The 18,549-nt window shown below is 40.6% G+C and overlaps 1 protein-coding gene across 1 annotated transcript; it reads left to right on the top strand.

The window, feature by feature from the left end:
- The first annotated feature begins 17,048 nt into the window (after positions 1-17,048).
- On the top strand, positions 17,049-18,011 carry LOC113923780 (olfactory receptor 6C74-like). Its single transcript, XM_027596875.1, has one exon. It carries the CDS (start codon positions 17,049-17,051, stop codon positions 18,009-18,011), a length of 963 nt encoding a protein of 320 aa, XP_027452676.1.
- Positions 18,012-18,549: the final 538 nt, after the last annotated feature.

The following is an 18,549-nucleotide window of genomic DNA, read 5'->3' as shown; positions in this document are numbered from 1 at the left end:
CTAATAAAAATTCACTCATTATTTTTCCAGCATTTTTCTCCTTCAATGGTCCTGGGAGTAACTGAGAAACACAGTTTTAATGACTAGGCTTCACAAATATGGCATTATCATGCTCTCCATATATAACTTCAATAATGTACTTACACTTCTTGGCTGGCTTTTTGTAGTTCCTAGCATATAAATTTGGATGCAACCAAAAAAAATGATTTTGTTGATGTATAGTTATTTCAGCATTATAATCTGAAAGCTGAATCATCTCAGTAACACATGGTACCACCTGAATTTTACATTTTAACCATTCTTATTTGTGTGAAATATTGCAGTGTGGTTTTAATTTATATTTCCCTCATCATTAAGTACCCTGAATATTTTAATATAATACCAGCCATTTGTATAATATCTTTTTGTGAAGGGACTCTGAAAATATTTTGCCCAGGTTTCTTTTGTTCCATTGTCTTTTCCTTACTGATTTGTAGATTTGTCAGATTAAAAATAGCTTTTCCCACACTGTGACTTGCCCTTTCATTTCCTTAATGCTGTCTTGCAATTAATAGAGATACCTAGTACCATTGTTTTTATGGTAAATTCTTTTGCCTTGGTCAAGAAATTTTTTTACTTTCTCCCAAACACATTAAGATATTCTGCCATGTTTTCTCTTAGATGATTGTTATACTATTTACATTTAGATCTACAGTTCATCTTCTGCATTTCTTTTTTTTTCTCTTTTAACTTTTTTTTTTTTTGTATGATATAAAGGGTCAGGTTGTATTTTCTCCATTTGAATACCCACTGGCTGCAATACCATCTACATTTATTGAAGGACTATCACTTCCCTACTGCATTAGATTGTCGTCTTGTCATAAATCTGCTGATGTATATTTTATTGCTAAGTCAAATAATCAGACAAAGAAACACAAATACTGTATTATCTCATTTGTATGTGAAACCTAAAAACATCTAACTCATAGAAACATACAGTGTAATTGTAGTTGTCAGGGGCTGAGCAATGGGGGAAATGGAGATATATTGGTCAAAGGGTATGAACTTCCAGTTGTGAAATGAGTAAGTTATGAGGATCCAAAGTATAGGAAGGTGACTATAGTTAACAATACTGTATTATACACTTGAAAATTGCTATGAGAGTAGAGTTTTTAATATTTTTACCATAACCACAAAATGGTAATTATGTGAAGTGAAGGATGTGCTGGTTAACCTTACTGTGGTAAACATTTCATAATATATGGGTATATCAAATCATCACTCTGTACACCTTAAACTTATACCATGTTATATGTCAATTATATTCCAATAAGATAGGGAAAAAAAAATATTCTGCTGCATGAAACTTTTTGGAAATCTTGGAAACTCTTTTCACACCTTATGAAAGAGTGCATAAGATTTGTATCATTCCTCTCTTAAACAAAGCACTGAGATGTACCACAAGAAAGTGTCACAGTCACTATGGACCCTGTGTCACTGAAAAATGGAAGGATAGAAATTAAGAGTATAAAGAACACCATTTAGTAGAAGGCCATAAAGTGGCAGACATGAAGAATGTGGCTTGAGGGTCAATGAGAAAGCAGTGGAAACAGGATCCAAACACCCCAGATGCTGAAGTTCCCAAGGTTGCCTGAATCTAGAATCACTCTCCACCTTCAGTGTCCTTGACAACCAGGCCTATTGTGACTCCTGTTTCAGGATTTCTATGAATGAGATGCTACTTGTGAAATTAAACTCCCTCATTGACCATGATTGATAGGATTTCCATTCTTTTCAAGACAAAGAGTCAAACTAAGATGGGTATGAGGAAAAAGCAGAGCTGAGCCCACCCAGCTCCTCTATTTTTGGCTGAATGTATCTTTCCCCAACAGCAGACCTGATGGACAAAGGTGAGGCATACATTCAGAAGAAGCCAGCCTTCTGAGGATGTAGCAGGTGCTTACCCTGGCTGTATGACTCTTGTTCAGTCTGAGCACGGTCTGAGTCTCCCCCACTATGCCTGCACTGGCCACTTTCCTTCCCTGACTTGTGGGTGGCCGGCCTGACCTCCCTCCCAACTAAGGAAAAAGAAGCTGATAGATACCTCCAACCAACGTTGAGCAGTCCAGTCATATTGAGAGGCTGAAGAATTCCAAGTTATCTCTTCTGGTTCCTTAGAATTCTTCTCGGGAGCTTTGTCCCCAAACAGTGATAAGTGCTGGATAAGAAAACAGAATTTGATTGTGTTGTCAGTCCAGAGGACATCTCTCTCTACCAATATCTTACAAAAGCTATGATCAGCTGAGATCCTCAGAGTCACATGTGTGGAAAGAGATCAGTCTGGTTTACTGAATCTTAGGAATCTTGGACACTGACTTTATGACACATTAGTATTAATATAATACTGATTATTGGTGAGGTGACGTCTCAAGCCCAGCCAAAAGGATCCCATTTCCTGAAAGGGGATTATATAAATCAGTTTTCTCTCCATTGCACATCGTTCATCTTCTCCTCTAAGTAGTTCCCCTCCATTAAGAGTAAAACTATTTCATGTAATAAGCTGTAAGGGTGTTATGAGAAGAGGTGTGAACTTAGAAATGTGAACTTTGCCCCCATTTCAAAGGAGTTTGTTTGGGGGGGGAGAGGTTATTAAGGGCTCTTCCATACTTTGTATAAAATATTGACCTTGCAAAACAACATTCACCATTTCATTTTGGAAAGGTACCAAGATAAAGATACTTAAGAATCCTGTGCTAAAAAAACCACTTAGAACCACACGTGTCAACATCTGGAGCATCCACACATCAGAGGTGAGACAAGCACAAGAAACCCTACCAAGAAAGTAATAGAAGTGGAGGAGGCAGAACCTTACAGAATAGTTTCACTTCTGACATTTACAGATAGCTTTTCTACTTCCTTCTATCCCATGCACATAATTCAATTTAATTAATCATTCTACATATAAAGCCAGGCTTATTAAAACGGAAATTTTTTTTTCCATGCATGCATTAAAAAAAAAAAACAAAGATGCCCAGATAGAATAAATTACCCTACACCTTCAGTTTCGCCTCGTGGTCCAAGTTGGAAGCTGCTAACACTACTATACTTTTCCTCATGTGGAGGGATAGGTATTGGGTGTGATATTAATGAGACCTCAAGATCAGAATTGATGTGTTCCAGGTCCCCAGTGGCATTGTTGCCTTATTTTTATGGAAACTCCATGAGGGACAGTGGTTCTCAAAGTATTATTAGTAATCCAACACTCCACCCTCAGTCTGGGGTTCGGCCTAGTGAGTGCTTCTCTCCATTCTGATCCCTACTTCCTGTTCAACTTAGCATCCCCTACTTCCTCTCCCACAATAACAAAGATGACAGGATTTACCTTTCCTCAGGACTTAACTTAGCCTTCTAATACTAGACATAATACTAGAAATTGAAACCTTTCTAGGAACAGACCATATTAATTATACACTCTAAACCAAAATATTCTTATAATCTAAACCTGAATATAGGTGTAGCCTAACTTGTCGAGAGTGGATGAGGGACAGTGTGGCAAAAGTAATAATATTCCGTGGAAGAGAATCCACAAACTGATATTTGCTTTATCCTTCCATGTTTTGATGATCACAAATACAACTTTAAGAACTATCCCCTTCCTTCCTCTAACTGGCTAACTAATACTCAAAGCACAAGGAACACTGAAAAATGTCCTTGATAAGTGAGATCTCAAGGTCATTAAAAAAAAACTTAAAGAAATACTGTGTATTGGAGTGCCAGAAGGCACTATTCAGAAAAGAGAAACTATACCAAGGACAATTTGAAACATTTCTTGGTGCCAGCTCAACACCACTTATGCTAGATACAATGTAGAGTTAGCCCAGCCTATTTCTTTGAGTGTTCCATTGTTAACCTTTCCATCAAAACACATGGAGTCGTTTCCTTCCACCTTCCCACCATCGTGTTGGTGTTGGGACTTGCTTGGGTATGACGGGTATTTCTGCACCATGAAGCTGTCATTGAATAAAATTAAAACACCATGCCAATAAGGCTTTAACTGAGCGTTAAAATGTATAGTTTCACTTTGCTCTAGATTCTGTAACTCATCTGCCATCATCCTTTATTTTTCCTCACTTCCAGGTGTGACCTGAATTGAAAGCAGAGTGGGTAGATGGGCAGATGTTATAAAAATGATTTTGCTGGGGCACCTGGGTGCCTCAGTCGGTTAAGTGTCCAGTTCTTGATTTTGGCTCATGTCATGATCTCAGGATTGTGGAATAGAGCCCTGTGTCTGGCTCCATGCTCAGGGCAGAGTCTGCTTAAGATTCTCTCTCTACCTCTCCCTACAACTCACGCCCACTCAAGTGGGCACACTTTCTCTCTCTCAAAAAATAAAATAAAAGATTTTACCTATTTCTGGGAAGGGGGGACCCACATGAAAACTCATGAAAGTTTCCATATTTGCCTTGACATTCTAAGATCAATATTAATCTGGGCAGATTCAGGCAGAACAAATTACCAAAAAGCTCCCATATGTACCAGGGTGGCCTGCAAATACACCTTACAAGTTTAACCCCCTTCTCTGGCTTTCGATGGGAAGCCAGAGGCCACAGAAAAATGGGTCACTCCTGCCACAGAATCCCAGCTGACATACCCAGGAAAAGAAACAGCTTTCCAAGCCAGTGGTTGCTATGGATACACCTTCTCCATCCTCAGGTGCACATCTCTTCCTCTTCTGCATCTACAAAGAATCTGGGGATCCACTGCCAAGATTCTTTTAAAAAAAGAGGGCCCTGTCAGGTTAGAGATGTTACAGAAACCTTGCATTCCCCCTTCTTCCCTGAAGAAGACAAATATGTGCTTTCCTTTTTCAAAAAGATTGCAGGGGGTAGGAAGGAGCAAGATGGCGGAGTAGTAGGAGACCTGGATTTCGTCTGGTCTCAGGAATTCAGCTGGATAGGGATCAAACCACTCTGAACACCTATGAACTCAACAGGAGATCAAAGAAAAGAATAGCAGCAATCCTCTGAACAGAAAAGTGACCACTTTCTGGAAGGTAGGACGTGCGGAGAAGTGAATCCGAGGTGATATTCGGGAGGATAGATGGCGGGGGAGGGGGCCTCCACCGGCTGCTTCTGCAAAGTGATAGAGCCTTGGAGCACAAAATTGGAGCTTTTAGAAGTCAGCTCTGCTGAGGGACGTCGCTCCAGTGGCTAAGCGGGGGGTGGAACCCTCACGGGACACTGTGGTCTCAGGACCCTCGGGGTCACAGAAAGACCAGGGGTGTCTGAGTGCAGCAGAGCTCCCAGGTATCAGAGCGGGGAAGCCGGCTGCAGAGACGGAGCTGAGGCACGGGCTCTCAGCTCGTGGTTGCCATAAACCGTGGTCCGCAGCACAGTCGGGCCACTGCTCCTCCAGCAGGGACCCAACAAGCAACAGATCCGGGGAGAATCCCCTTCCTCTCCCAGGAGGAGGGGTGCGGGAGCGCACCGCAGGGATCTGCTGGGTTTGGAGACTCCACACGGGGTTGTGAGCCAGAGATAGAAACGCTCGGTCACAGGCCGGGTGAGCACAGAGTGCGGCCGGAGACCGGGGAGACGGGAGTGACTGACTGCTTTTCTCTGGGAGCTCAATGAGCAGTGGGGCTCTGAGTTCTCAGCTCCTCTGGGCAGAGATTGGGGGGCACCATTTTCACTCTCATCCTCCAAAGCTGTACAGAAAGCTTGCAGAGAACAAAAACTCCCGAGAGCAAACCAGAGCAGATTACTTAGCCCAGACCAGCAAGGGCAGGGCAATTCTGCCTCCGGCAGACATTTGGCAACCATGGCAACAGGCCCCTCCCCCAGAAGATCAGCAAGAACAGCCAGCCAAGACCAAGTTTACTGATCAATGAGAACCTCAGACCTCCAGCGCTAGGGGAATACTGCACATAGAATTCATGGCTTTTTTACCATGATTCTTTAGTCTTTCAAAGTTAATTTTCTTTAACTGCCTTTTTTTTTTAATTTTTCTTTTTCCCTTTTTCAACCAAAATCTTATCAATCCCTTTTTTAAAAAACACTTTTATTTTTCATTTTTAGACTCATATTCTATCCCTTCATAGTAGTTACCCTTATTTTTGGTATATATACATATATATATAGAAGTTGTTCTCTCTTTAAAATTTTCAGATACAGTTTCTTCTAACAGATAAAAATATACCCTAAATCTCTAGTGTATGGCTTTGTTCTAGTCTCCCGCCTGATCATATTCTCTCCTTTTTTTTTTAAATCCTCTTCTTCCTTTTTTCAACCAACTTCTTATCAATTCCTTTTATAAAATCTTTTACAGTTTTCATCTTTAGACTCATATTCCATCCCTTCATTGTATTAACGCTTATTTTTGTAAATATATGTTTTTCTTTCTTTAAAATTTTGGGAGGCACTTTCTTCTAATAGATCAAAATACGCCCAAAATCTAGTGTGTGGCAGTGATCTATGCACCAGCCTGATCATATTTGATCATATACTGTTTTGGTTTTTTTTGTTTGTTTTTATCTTTTTCTATTTTTTTCTTTTTTCATCCTTTCCCTTTCTTTTCCCCTGGTTTCAGGTCTTTTCTGATTTGTTTAGTGTATATTTTCTGGGGACTTTGTTACCCTGTTAGCATTTTGTTCTCTCATTCATCTATTCTCCTCTAGACAAAATGACAAGATGGAAAAAATTACCTCAACAAAAAAACAAGAGGCAGTACCGACTACCAGGGACCTAATCAATACGGACATTAGTAAGATGTCAGAACTAGAGTTCAGAATGATGATTTTAAAGATACTAGCTGGGCTTGAAAAAAGCATGGAAGATGTTAGAGAAACCCTTTCTGGAGAAATAAAAGAACTAAAATCTAACCAAGTCAAAATCAAAAAGGCTATAATGAGGTGCAATAAAAAATGGAGGCTCTAACTGCTAGGATAAATGAGGCAGAAGAGAGGATTAGTGATATAGAAGACCAAATGATGAAAAAATAAAGAAGCTGAGAAAAAGATAAACAACTACTGGATCACAAGGGCAGAATTCGAGAGATAAGCGATACCATAAGACGAAAACACATTAGAATAATTGGGATCCCAAAAGAAGAAGAAAGAGAGAGAGGGGCAGAAGGTATACTGGAGCAAATTATAGCAGAGACCGTCCCTAATTTGGGGAAGGAAACAGGCATCAAAATCCAGGAGGCAGAGAGAACACCCCCTCAAAATCAATAAAAATAGGTCAACAACTCAACATCTAAGAGTAAAACTTAACTAGTCTCAGAGACAAAGAGAAAATCCTGAAAGCAGCTAGGGCAAGAGATCGGTAACCTACAATGGTAGAAACATTAGATTGGCAACAGACCTATCCACAGAGACCTGGCAGGCCAGAAAAGACTGGCATGATATCTTCAGAGCACTAAATGAGAAAAATATGCAGGCAAGAATACTATATCCAGAGAGGCTGTCATTGAAAATAGAAGGAGAGATAAAAAGCTTCCAGGACAAACAAAAACTAAAGGAATTTGCAAACATGAAACCAGCCCTCCAAGAAATATTGAAAGGGCTCCTCTAAGCAAAGAGAGCCTAAAAGTAACATAGACCAGAAAGGAACACAGACGATATAAAGCAACAGTCACCTTACAGGCAATACAATGGCACTAAATTCATATCTTTCAATAGTTACCCTGAATGTAAATGGGCTCAATGCCCCAATCAAAAGACACAGGCTATCACATTGGACAAAAAAACAAGACCCATCGATATGCTGTCTGCAAGACACTCATTTTAGACCCAAAGACACATCCAGATTGAAAGTGAGGGGGTGGAAAACCATTTATCATGCTAATGGACACCAAAAGAAAGCTGGGGTGGCAATCCTCCTATCAGACAAATTAGATTTTAAACCAAAGACTGTAATAAGAGATGAGGAAGGACACTATATCCTACTTAAAGGGTCTATCCAACAAGAAGATCTAACAATTGTAAATATCTATGCCCCTAACATGGGAGCGGCCAATTATATAAGCCAATTAATAACAAAAGCAAGGAAACACATCAACAACAATACAATAATAGTGGGGGACGTTAACACCCCCTGACTGAAATGGACAGATCATCTAAGCAAAAGATCAACAAGGAAATAAAGACTTTAAATGACACACTGGACCAAATGGACTTCACAGATATATTCAGAACATTCCATTAAAGCAACAGAACACATATTCTTCTCTAGTGCCCATGGAACATTCTCCAGCATTGATCACATCCTAGGTCACAAATCAGGTCTCAACCGGTACCAAAAGATTGGGATCATTCCCTGCATAATTTCAGACCACAGTGCTTTGAAACTAGAACTCAATCACAAGAGGAAAGTCGGAAAGAACTCAAATACATGGAGGCTAAAGAGCATCCTACTAGAGAATGAATGAGTCAACCAGGAAATTAAAGAAGAATTTAAAAAAAAATTCATGGAAACCAATGAAAATGAAAACACAACTGTTCAAAATCTTTGGAATGCAGCAAAGGCAGTCCTAAGAGGAAAATATATAGCAATACAAGCCTTTCTCAAGAAACAAGAAAGGTCTCAAATACACAACCTAACCCTACACCTAAAGGAGCTGGAGAAAGAACAACAAACAAAGCCTAAACCCAGCAGGAGAAGAGAAATAATAAAGATCAGAGCAGAAATCAATGAAACAGAAACCAAAAGAACAGTAGAACAGATCAACGAAACTAGGAGCTGGTTCTTTCAAAGAATTAACAAGGTTGATAAACCCCTGACCAGACTTATCAAAAAGAAAAATGACCCAAATCAACAAAATCATGAATGAAAGAGGAGAGCTCACCACCAACATCAAAGACATACAAACAATTATAAGAGCATATTATGAGCAACTCTATGCCAGCAAATTAGATAACCTGGAAGAAATGGACGCATTCCTAGAGATGTATGAACTACCAAAATTGAACGAGGAAGAAATAGAAAACCTGAACAGACCTATAACCACTATGGAAATTGAAGCAGTCATCAAAAATCTCCCAACAAACAAAAGCCCAGGGCCAGATGGCTTCCCAGGGGAATTCTACCAAACATTTCAAGAAGAATTAATACCTATTCTTCTGAAACTGTTCCAAAAAATAGAAATGGAAGGAAAACTTCCAAACTCGTTTTATGAGGCCACCATTACCTTAATCCCCAAACCACACAAAGACCCCATCAAAAAGGAGAATTACAGACCAATATCCTTGATGAACATGCATGCAAAAATTCTCATGAAAATAGTAGCCAATAGGATACAACAGTACATTAAAAGGATTATTCACCAGGACCAGTGGGATTTATCCCTGGGCTGCAAGGTTGGTTCAACATCCACAAATCAATCAATGTGATACAATACATTAATCAAAGAAAGAACAAGAACCATATGATCCTCTCAATAGATGTAGAAAAAGCATTTGACAAAGTACAGCATCCTTTCTTGATCAAAACTCTTCAGAGTATAGGGATAGAGGGTACATACCTCAATATCATAAAAGCCATCTATGAAAAACCTACAGCGAATATCATTGTCAATGGCGAAAAACTGAGAGCTTTCCCCCTAAGGTCAGGAACACGGCAGGGATGTCTACTCTGTCTCTTTCTTCTTCTTCTGGGATCCCAATTATTCTAATGTTGTTTTGTCTTATCGTATCGCTTATCTCTCGAATTCTGCCCTCGTGATCCTGTAGTTGTTTCTCTCTCTTTTTCTCAGCCTCTTTATTTTCCACCATTTGGTCTTCTATATCACTGATTCTCTCTTCTGCCTCATTTATCCTAGCAGTTAGTGCCCCCATTTTGATTGCACCTCATCAATAGCCTTTTTGATTTCGACTTGGTTAGATTTTAGTTCTTTTATTTCTCCAGAAAGGGTTTCTCTAATAACTTCCATGCTTTTTTCAATCCCAGCTAGTATCTTTAAAGTCATGATTCTGAACTCTAGGTCCGACATCGTACTAATGTCCATATTGAGTAGGTCCCTGGCTGACGGTATTATCTCTTGTTCTTTTTGCTGGGGTGATTTTTTTCATCTTGTCGTTTTGTCCAGAGGGGAATAGATGAATGAGAGAACAAAATGCTAACAGGTTAACAGCGTCCCCAGCAAATATACTCTATACAAATATACTCTATACAAATCAGAAAAGACCTGAAACCAGGGGAAAAGAAAGGGAAAGAAAGAAAAAAGAAAGAGAAAGAAAGAAAGAAAAAAAAAAAACCCAAAAAGATTAAAAACAAAAACAGAACAATACAAAAAAAAAAACAGAATATGATCAAATATGATCAGGCTAGTGCATAGATCAGTGCCACACACTAGATTTGGGGCATATTTTGGTCTGTTAGAAAAAAGTGCCTCCTAAAATTTTAAAGGAAGCAAGACTTATATATGTACAAAATAAGGGTTGATACAATGAAGGGATGGAAGATGACTGTAAAGATGAAAATTATAAAAGATTTTATAAAAGGAATTGATACGATAAGAAGTTGTTTGAAAAAAGAAAGAAGAAGATTTAAAAAAAAAGGGAGAGAATGTGATCAGGCAGGGGACTAGAACAAAGCCATACACTAGGGATTTAGGGTATATTTTGATCTGTTAGAAGAAACTGTATCTCAAAATCTTAAAGAGAGAAAAACTTACATATATATGCCAAAAATAAGGGTAACTATTATGAGGGGATAAAATATGACTCTAAAAATAAAAAATAAAAAATGTTTTTTTAAAAAAAGGGATTGATAAGATGTTGGTTGAAAAAGGGAAAAAGAGAAATTAAAAAAAAAACAGTTAAAAAATTAACTTTGAAAAACTAATGAATCATGGTACAAAAAGCCATGAATTCTATGTGCAGTATTCCCCTAGCGCTGGAGTTCTCCCATTCTCTTGATCGGTAAACTTGGTCTTGGCTTGCTGGCTCTTCCTGCTGATCTTCTGGGGGAAGGGCCTGTTGCCGTGGTTCCCAAATATCTTTGTCGGGGGTGGAATTGCCCTGCCCTTGTCAGTCCTGGCTAAGCAAGCTGCTCGGGTTTGCTCTCAGGAGCTTTTGTTCCCTGCAAGCTTTCCCTATGGCTTTGGGGGACGACAGTGAAAATGGCGGCCTCCCAATCTCCGCCCCGGAGGAAGCAAGAACTCGGGGCTCCGCTCCTCAGTGCGCCCCCAGAGAAAAGCAGCCAGTCACTCCCGTCTCCCCGGTCTCCGGTCACAGTCCGTGCTCACCCGGCCTGTGACCGAGCATTTCTATCTCTGGCACCCGACCCCGTGTGGAGTCTCCAAACCCAGCAGATCCCTGTGGTGCGCTCCCGCGCCGCTCTTCCCGGGGGAGGAAGGGGAGTCTCCCCAGCTCTGCCGCTTGTTGGGTCCCTGCTGGAGGAGCAGTGGCCCGACTGGGCCGCAGATCACAGTCTATGGCAACCCCGAGCTGAGAGCCCACGCCTCGGCGCCGTCTCTACAGCCAGCTTCCCCGCTCCGATACCTGGGAGCTCTGCCGCACTCAGGCACCCCCGGTCTTTCTGTGACCCCAAGGGTCCTGAGACCACACTGTCCCGTGAGGGTTCCACCCCCCGCTTAGCCACTGGAGCAACGTCCCTCAGCGGAGCCGACTTCTAAAAGTTCCGCTTTTGTGCTCCGCGGCTCTATCACTTGCCAGAAGCGGCCGACGGAGGCCCCCTCCCCTGCCATCTATCCTCCCCGAATATCGCCTCGGATTCACTTCTCCGCACGTCCTACCTTCCAGAAAGTGGTCGTTTCTCTGTTCAGAGAGTTGTTGCTACTCTCCTCTTTGATCTCCTGCTGAGTTCGTAGGTGTTCAGAATGGTTTGATCCCTATCCAGCTGAATTCCTGAGACCAGACGAAATCCAGGTCTCCTACTCCTCCGCCATCTTGCTCCGCCCCTGAGCATGCTCTTAAACTGGAAATCAACCACAAGAGAAAATTGGGAAACACTACAAATAACAGGGAGGCCAAACAACATGCCAATGAACAATGAATAAGTCAACCAGAAATTCAAAGAAGATATAAAAAATACATGGAACTAAATGAAAGTGTAAACACGATGGTCCAAAACCTTGGGATGTAGCAAAAGCAATCCTAAGACGGAAGGATATAGGAATACAGGCCTATCCGAAGAAGCAAGAAAACTCACATAAATAACCTAACATTACAACAAAGGAGCTAGAAAAAGACAACAAACGAAGCCTAAAGCCAGGAGAAAGAAGAAAATAATAAAGATTAGAGCAGAAATAAATGATATAGAAACTAAAAGAACATATCAATGAAACCAGGAGCTGGTTCTTTGAAAACAGTAGTAAAATTGAAAAACCTCTAGCCAAAGTTATCAAAAAGAAAGGAGAAAGGACCCAAATAAATAAAATCACAAATGATAGAGGAGAAATAACCAACACCACAGAAATACAAATTATAAGAGAATATTATGAAAAACTACATGCCAACCTGGAATAAATGGATAAATGTCTAGAAACCTAGAAACCACCAAACTAAAACAGAAAGAAATAGAAAACTTGAACAGAAATTTAACTAGCAAAATAATTGAATCAGGAATAAAAAATCACCCCATATAGAAAAGTGTGCAGGGTCAGATGGATTCACAAGCAAATTCTACCAAACATTTAAGGAATTTAATTAACTAATTTAAATACAAACTTAAAAATAAAAGTGGAAGATCCAGAACCTTACCAAGTGGTTTCACTTCTGAGATTTATAGGTAGCTTTTTCTACCTCTTTCTGTCCCACCCATATAATTCAACTGTATTAGTCATTATATGATGAGGTTCATTAAAAAGGAGAAGTTTTCTTTTTTCCATGCAAGAATAAAAAAGACAACAAAGAAACTCAGAATAAATTACCCTATGCCTTCAGCTTCCCCTCTGGGTCCCCAGTTGGAAGCTACTAACACTACCATGCTTTTCTCACATGGATGGATGGGTATTGCATATGAGTAATGAACCCTTTAGATCAGAATTGATGTGTTCTGAGTCTCTGTTGCCATTCTTGCCTTAATTATATGGAATTTCCATGAGGAACAGTGCTTCTTAAAGGATTATTAGTATTCCCACAGCTCCACCCTCAGCCCGGGTTGGGTATACTGAGTGCTTCTCTCCATCCTGATCCCCACTTCTCTTCATATTAGCATCCTCTACACCTTCTCCCACAATATCATAGATGACGGGATTTATCTTTCCTCGGGCCTTAATTAAGCCTCTTTCCTTAGGGAAATAATACTAGAAAATGGAACCATTCTAGGAATAGACCATATTAACCAGATACACTATAAACAAAAATATTCTTATTATCTAAATCCTGAATATTGGGGTAACCTAATTTATCATTTAGTGGCTGAAGGACAGAATGGAAAACATAACAATATTCTGCAGAGGATAATCCATAAATTGATGTGTGCTTTATCCTTCTAAGTTTTGATAATCACAAATACAACTTTAAGAACTATCCCTTTCCTTACTCTAACTGGATAACTAAACACTCAAAGCACAAGCAATGCTGGAAAACGGCCACAACAAATGAGATCAAGGTACCATTAAAAACATAAAGAAATAGTGGGTAAAGGATAAGCCATGAAGGCACTATCCAGAAATGAGAAACTAGATCAAGGACAACCTGAAACATTTCTTGGTACCGTCTCACCACCCCTTATGCTAGATGCAATGTAGAGTTAGTTTAGCCCATTTCTTTTTCCACTTTCTAAGCCTTGCCATCAAACCACATGCCAGGCCCTCTCCTCCCACATTTCCCACCATCGTGTTGGCATTGGGATTCACTCAGGTCTGAGAAGTATTTCTGCACCATGAAGCTGGCACTGCATAAAATTAAAACCCCATACAAATGAGCCTTTATCTTAGCATTAAAATGTATAGTCTCACATTGCTATAGCATTGTAACTCTTCTCCCATTACTCTTTATTTTCCCTCACTTCCAACTGAGAAAATAGCCATGGTTTCCAAGTTTGGCCTGGATGGAAAGCAGAAGTGTGTAGATGGACAGATGTTGTAAAAATGATTTTTTGGGTAGATGGGACCCACATGAGTACTCATGAAAGTTTCTATAATATTTGCCTTGACCTTGTAAGACCAATTATGATGAGGGCAGATTCATGCAGGACAAATTTCCAGCTACCATGTGCCCCAGGGTTGCCAGCAAATACACTTTGGGAGTTTAGTCCCCTTATCGGGCTCTGGATGGGAAACCAGAGGTCACAGAAAATTGGGTCACTTCTACACAGCAGCTCAGCTGAGATACCAAGAAGCAGTTTTCCAATGCAGTGGTTGCTATGGATACAGCTTCTCCACCCTAAACCTCACATCTAGCCTCTTCTATATTTAGAAAGAATCTGGGGTTCCACATCCCAGATACATTTAAAAAGAGAGGCGCCTGCCAGGTTAGAGATATTACAGAAACTGCCTAGCATTTCCCTTTCTTCCCTGAAGAGGAAAATGTGTGCTTTCCTTTTCCAAGGATTGGTGAGCACAATGAAAATATTTTTCAGATAAAAATATGCAATGAAAAGAATCATAATATTGGTGGAAGCATGAAGAATGATTGACTAAGACAGGTGGATTTCCCCAGTATCTTCTCAAAAGCCACATGCAAGCCAGGGTGTGATCCAGCTGCTTCTCACCATAAAATCTGTTCTTTTAACAACTATGCTCTGGTCTCATTCCAAATATCACATGTAGAAAACTATAGTCTGGACTGTTACCTCAAAGCAGTAGCAATATTCAACCTGGGATTTTAAAAACCCTTGGGAAAATGTCATATAATTTCCTTCAAAAATCTTGGCAGAGAACAATGTGGACATCTGGGAGTCAGCATTACCAGAGACAATGGGAAGATAAATATAAGGGTTAGGCCAGTAATTCTTGTTCTCAACATTAACTAATTAGCTGCCCTCAGGAGACAAGACAGGCCTTTACTTTCTGCCCCTGTCTCTTCAGCATCCAATAAGGTTTGGGGACCTATACTCTCTGCTCACTGGCTAGGTCCTTCCTGCTGGGTAGCCAAACAGTATTGTGGCAAAAACATCACAGAGACTTCAAATTTTCATGTCGGCACCTTCTAACTGTTGATGCAGTAAAATAAGGATGCTTCTCCACATGGGAAGGTGAGCATATGATGGAGGACCATAGTGCAATAGAAGGTGACTTGGAGCAGATGCATCCATGACATGGAGCACTGCTGCAGAAGGACCGTTGTCTCAGCAGCACCCAGGTCTAAACCTATAAGAAGGTGCCTACTCCTATTAACTGGTATAGGAAGTGAAAGCAATGTTGCATGTTAGGTGGGTTTCTACCCACTGGTGGAGGCAGCCAGACTTTTCCTCAGAATCCTAAGTAGTCTGGAAGTCCAGCTCTAGCTCAAAACTGGGGCCAGTGAAATGTAGTTGTTTTAGTCCATCTGCTCCCCTCTGGGGTTTCAGTGGTCAAGGCTGCATGTAGCCTTGTGCTAAAAAACATCCTGGCTATCGAAACAGGGCTTTGTCATTCAGAACACTGGGAGCATGGAATGCATATTCACCCCCCTCAGGGACAACAGGCTGTGACAAATGAGTTTCCTTCTCCTCTCCTTTCCCCTCAGCCCAGAGCAAGCTCTTAATGTCTTCAAAGAATAGCTGCAAGAGGAGGAAGTCCTGCCCTCCATGAGGTGATTCATGTGTGTGCCTGGCCTCATGGACTGTGGTGATCTGGTGGACTTACTGAGGTCAATAGGAACAGAAACAGAGGCTCCTTCTGGTTGTACCACTCAGGGGGGAACAGTTTGGTTTCATGAGCAGCCCTTCAGAGGACATGGCCCAGGGTGCGTTAGTGAGAGTGAAAAATTCCACACAGCAGACTTTTAGCCTAGTATTGAGATGCTACAGCCAAACACCATCCGGAGAGAAGTTACTGATTGAGAGTACTGGAGAGAGAAGAATGTTCACGGAGCTTTGATGCAAGAGTAATTTATGAATGCCAGGTGCCCTGCATAACCTCCACAGTGGGTTAATCTTATAAACTACTATCACTCCCACCTGCATCACAGGCCAGCATGAACGCTGGGGTGGGGACGGTGGGTGGTAAATCCTGGATTTACAACCTAACCTCAAGTTGTTGAGCAGCCCCTAATGTCTCTGGTCTCTGCTTGTGCTAAAGTAGTTGCTCTCTAAGCCCCATGTCATTCCACAGGTCTATAACTCATCAGTGAATCTAACCAAGGGTAGAAACAATTGTGATAAATAAAGCTAATCTTTCACTTAAGATTGAGAGATCATCAACAATAGATATGATCCCATTTTAAAATATTTTGTCACTGCATTTGGAAACAGCATATCCTCCAGATTCTGGCATTCTGGCTAAATTCCCAGCTCTGTGATCTAAGCTCTCTGGAATTCTCTAAACATCAATTTCCACTTCTGTAGAATAAGGGGCTCATGGTTATTGTGAAGAGTAATAGAAATACTGAATTTCAGTGACCAGCATAGAACAAACGTAAGTCCTCAACAGATGATGATGACAACTTAGACCATAAAATGTGTTGCATATTTTACAAGGGATATTCAAAGGGAGTATTACTAACATTGTTATGTTTATTTACAAAATAATATTAAAAATAAAATATTTTGTAAGTATGAAAATGTCAATAATTCTATTAAGCATCATTTTAATGATAATATTGCACTTAGACTGAGGAACACATAAGAAACATTGTCAAAATATGCCAAGTGCTTACATGCTTTATCTTAATTAATTATCAAAGAACAGTAATAGGTAGATCCTATCATCTTCATTCTACAGAGGGCAAAGTAAAGTTTACAAAGGTTAACTTCCTTTCCAAAGATGACTCATCGCTCAGGAGTTAGAACTCAGTATTGAACTAGTATTAAATTCAGGTCCTTCTGATTCAAGAACCAATGGGCTAAGCCACATTGTTATCTGCCTCTCCATCTTCTTTGATATGCAAATAACTTAGTCATGCTTCTCTAAAACCTTTGTGTTCCCTGATGTCTTTATAATAGGTTAGACCAACATTGATGATGCTGTGGAAAGACATGCCCATGGAAATGAGGAATGGGACAACTGTCCAAGAATTCATCTTGGAGGGGTTTCCTGCCATCCAGCATCTGGGAAAGGTCCTCTTCCTGGTGCACCTGCTGGCGTACCTGGCATCCATCGCAGGCAATGCTGTCATAGTCACGATCACCTGTACTGACTCCCGGCTCCACACACCTATGTACTTTTTCCTCAGCATTTTCTCCTTCTTGGAGTGTGGTGTCATAAGTGCTGTTATTCCTAAGTTGCTGGTCATCTTTCTCTTAGGCAAACAAACCATTTCCTTTCCTGCCTGTTTCATACAAGCCTTTGTCTTTTTATTTCTGGGAGCAGCAGGTTTCCTCCTCATAGCAGTGATGTCTCTGGATCGGTACCTGGCCATTTGCAAGCCTCTGCATTACCCGACCATCATGAACCTGAAGACTTGCTTCCTCCTGGTCACTGCCTGCTTTGCTTTGGCCTTCCCTCTCATCACTGGTCCACTAGTAAAGATTTCCCAGTTATCCTTCTGTGGTCCCCATATCATCCCCCACTTTTTCTGTGATGTTGGGCCCCTGATTCATCTCTCTTGTTCTGACACCAGGTCTGTGGAAATGTTGGCCTTTGTCCTTGCCTTGTTTATCCTTTTAACATCCCTTATCATAACCCTCATTGCCTACAACAACATAGTAGTCACAATTGTGCAACTCCCATCAGCCAAGGAGAAACAGAAAGCTTTCTCTGCCTGCTCTTCTCACCTCATTGTCCTCTCTCTGATGTATGGCAGCTGTGTGTTTATATACATGAAACCAAAGCAAAGGAATAGGCTGGACTCCAACAGGGAGGCTGCCCTTGTGAACACAGTGGTGACCCCACTGCTCAACCCTGTCATCTATACTCTGCGGAACAAGCAGGTCCACCAGGCTCTGAGGGAGACAATATGCAGAATGAAAATATCAAGATAAAAAAAATCACATGGCTTTGGAGTGGAAGGCCTAGAGAACCATTTGTCTTCATTCTGGCCAATTTGGCAGTCCACAGAGTTGTACTGCACATCACTAGCAAAATGGAAATCTGTTTTGTAAGGCCACTTTTTACATTGATGTGCATAACTATCTTTTCCCTAAATATTCCACTTATTGTGACAATTAATTGCAAAATCCTTTACTGAATTGTTAGTCTTTCCTCTGATAAAAATCATGTGCTTAAAGTTTCTAAATTTTAGTAATATATACACTTTTTATTTTACTTCTCTCTAGCCATAAACATGGCACAACAGAATTAATAATGCTTTAAGAAAGGCATTTAGGTAATTAAAATAATAGGAGGTTGTATATTATGATGTGGTTAGGAAGGAAAGGATAGAAATAGTACAAATGCTTGGGTCTACATTCCCTCCCTCCCTAGCCCAAGGAAATAATGGTCATAGTACCCTTCACCTTGGAATATATATGGTTTGTATCAGGTGTGCTCTTAAATGCTATTCTTGATCCATAGCTTAGC

This window comes from Zalophus californianus, chromosome 15 (genome assembly GCF_009762305.2).
Source record: "Zalophus californianus isolate mZalCal1 chromosome 15, mZalCal1.pri.v2, whole genome shotgun sequence".
NCBI classification, from domain to species: domain Eukaryota; kingdom Metazoa; phylum Chordata; class Mammalia; order Carnivora; family Otariidae; genus Zalophus; species Zalophus californianus.
The sequence above is the reverse complement of the archived record's forward strand: the minus strand, read 5'-3'. Positions and strand labels throughout refer to the sequence as shown.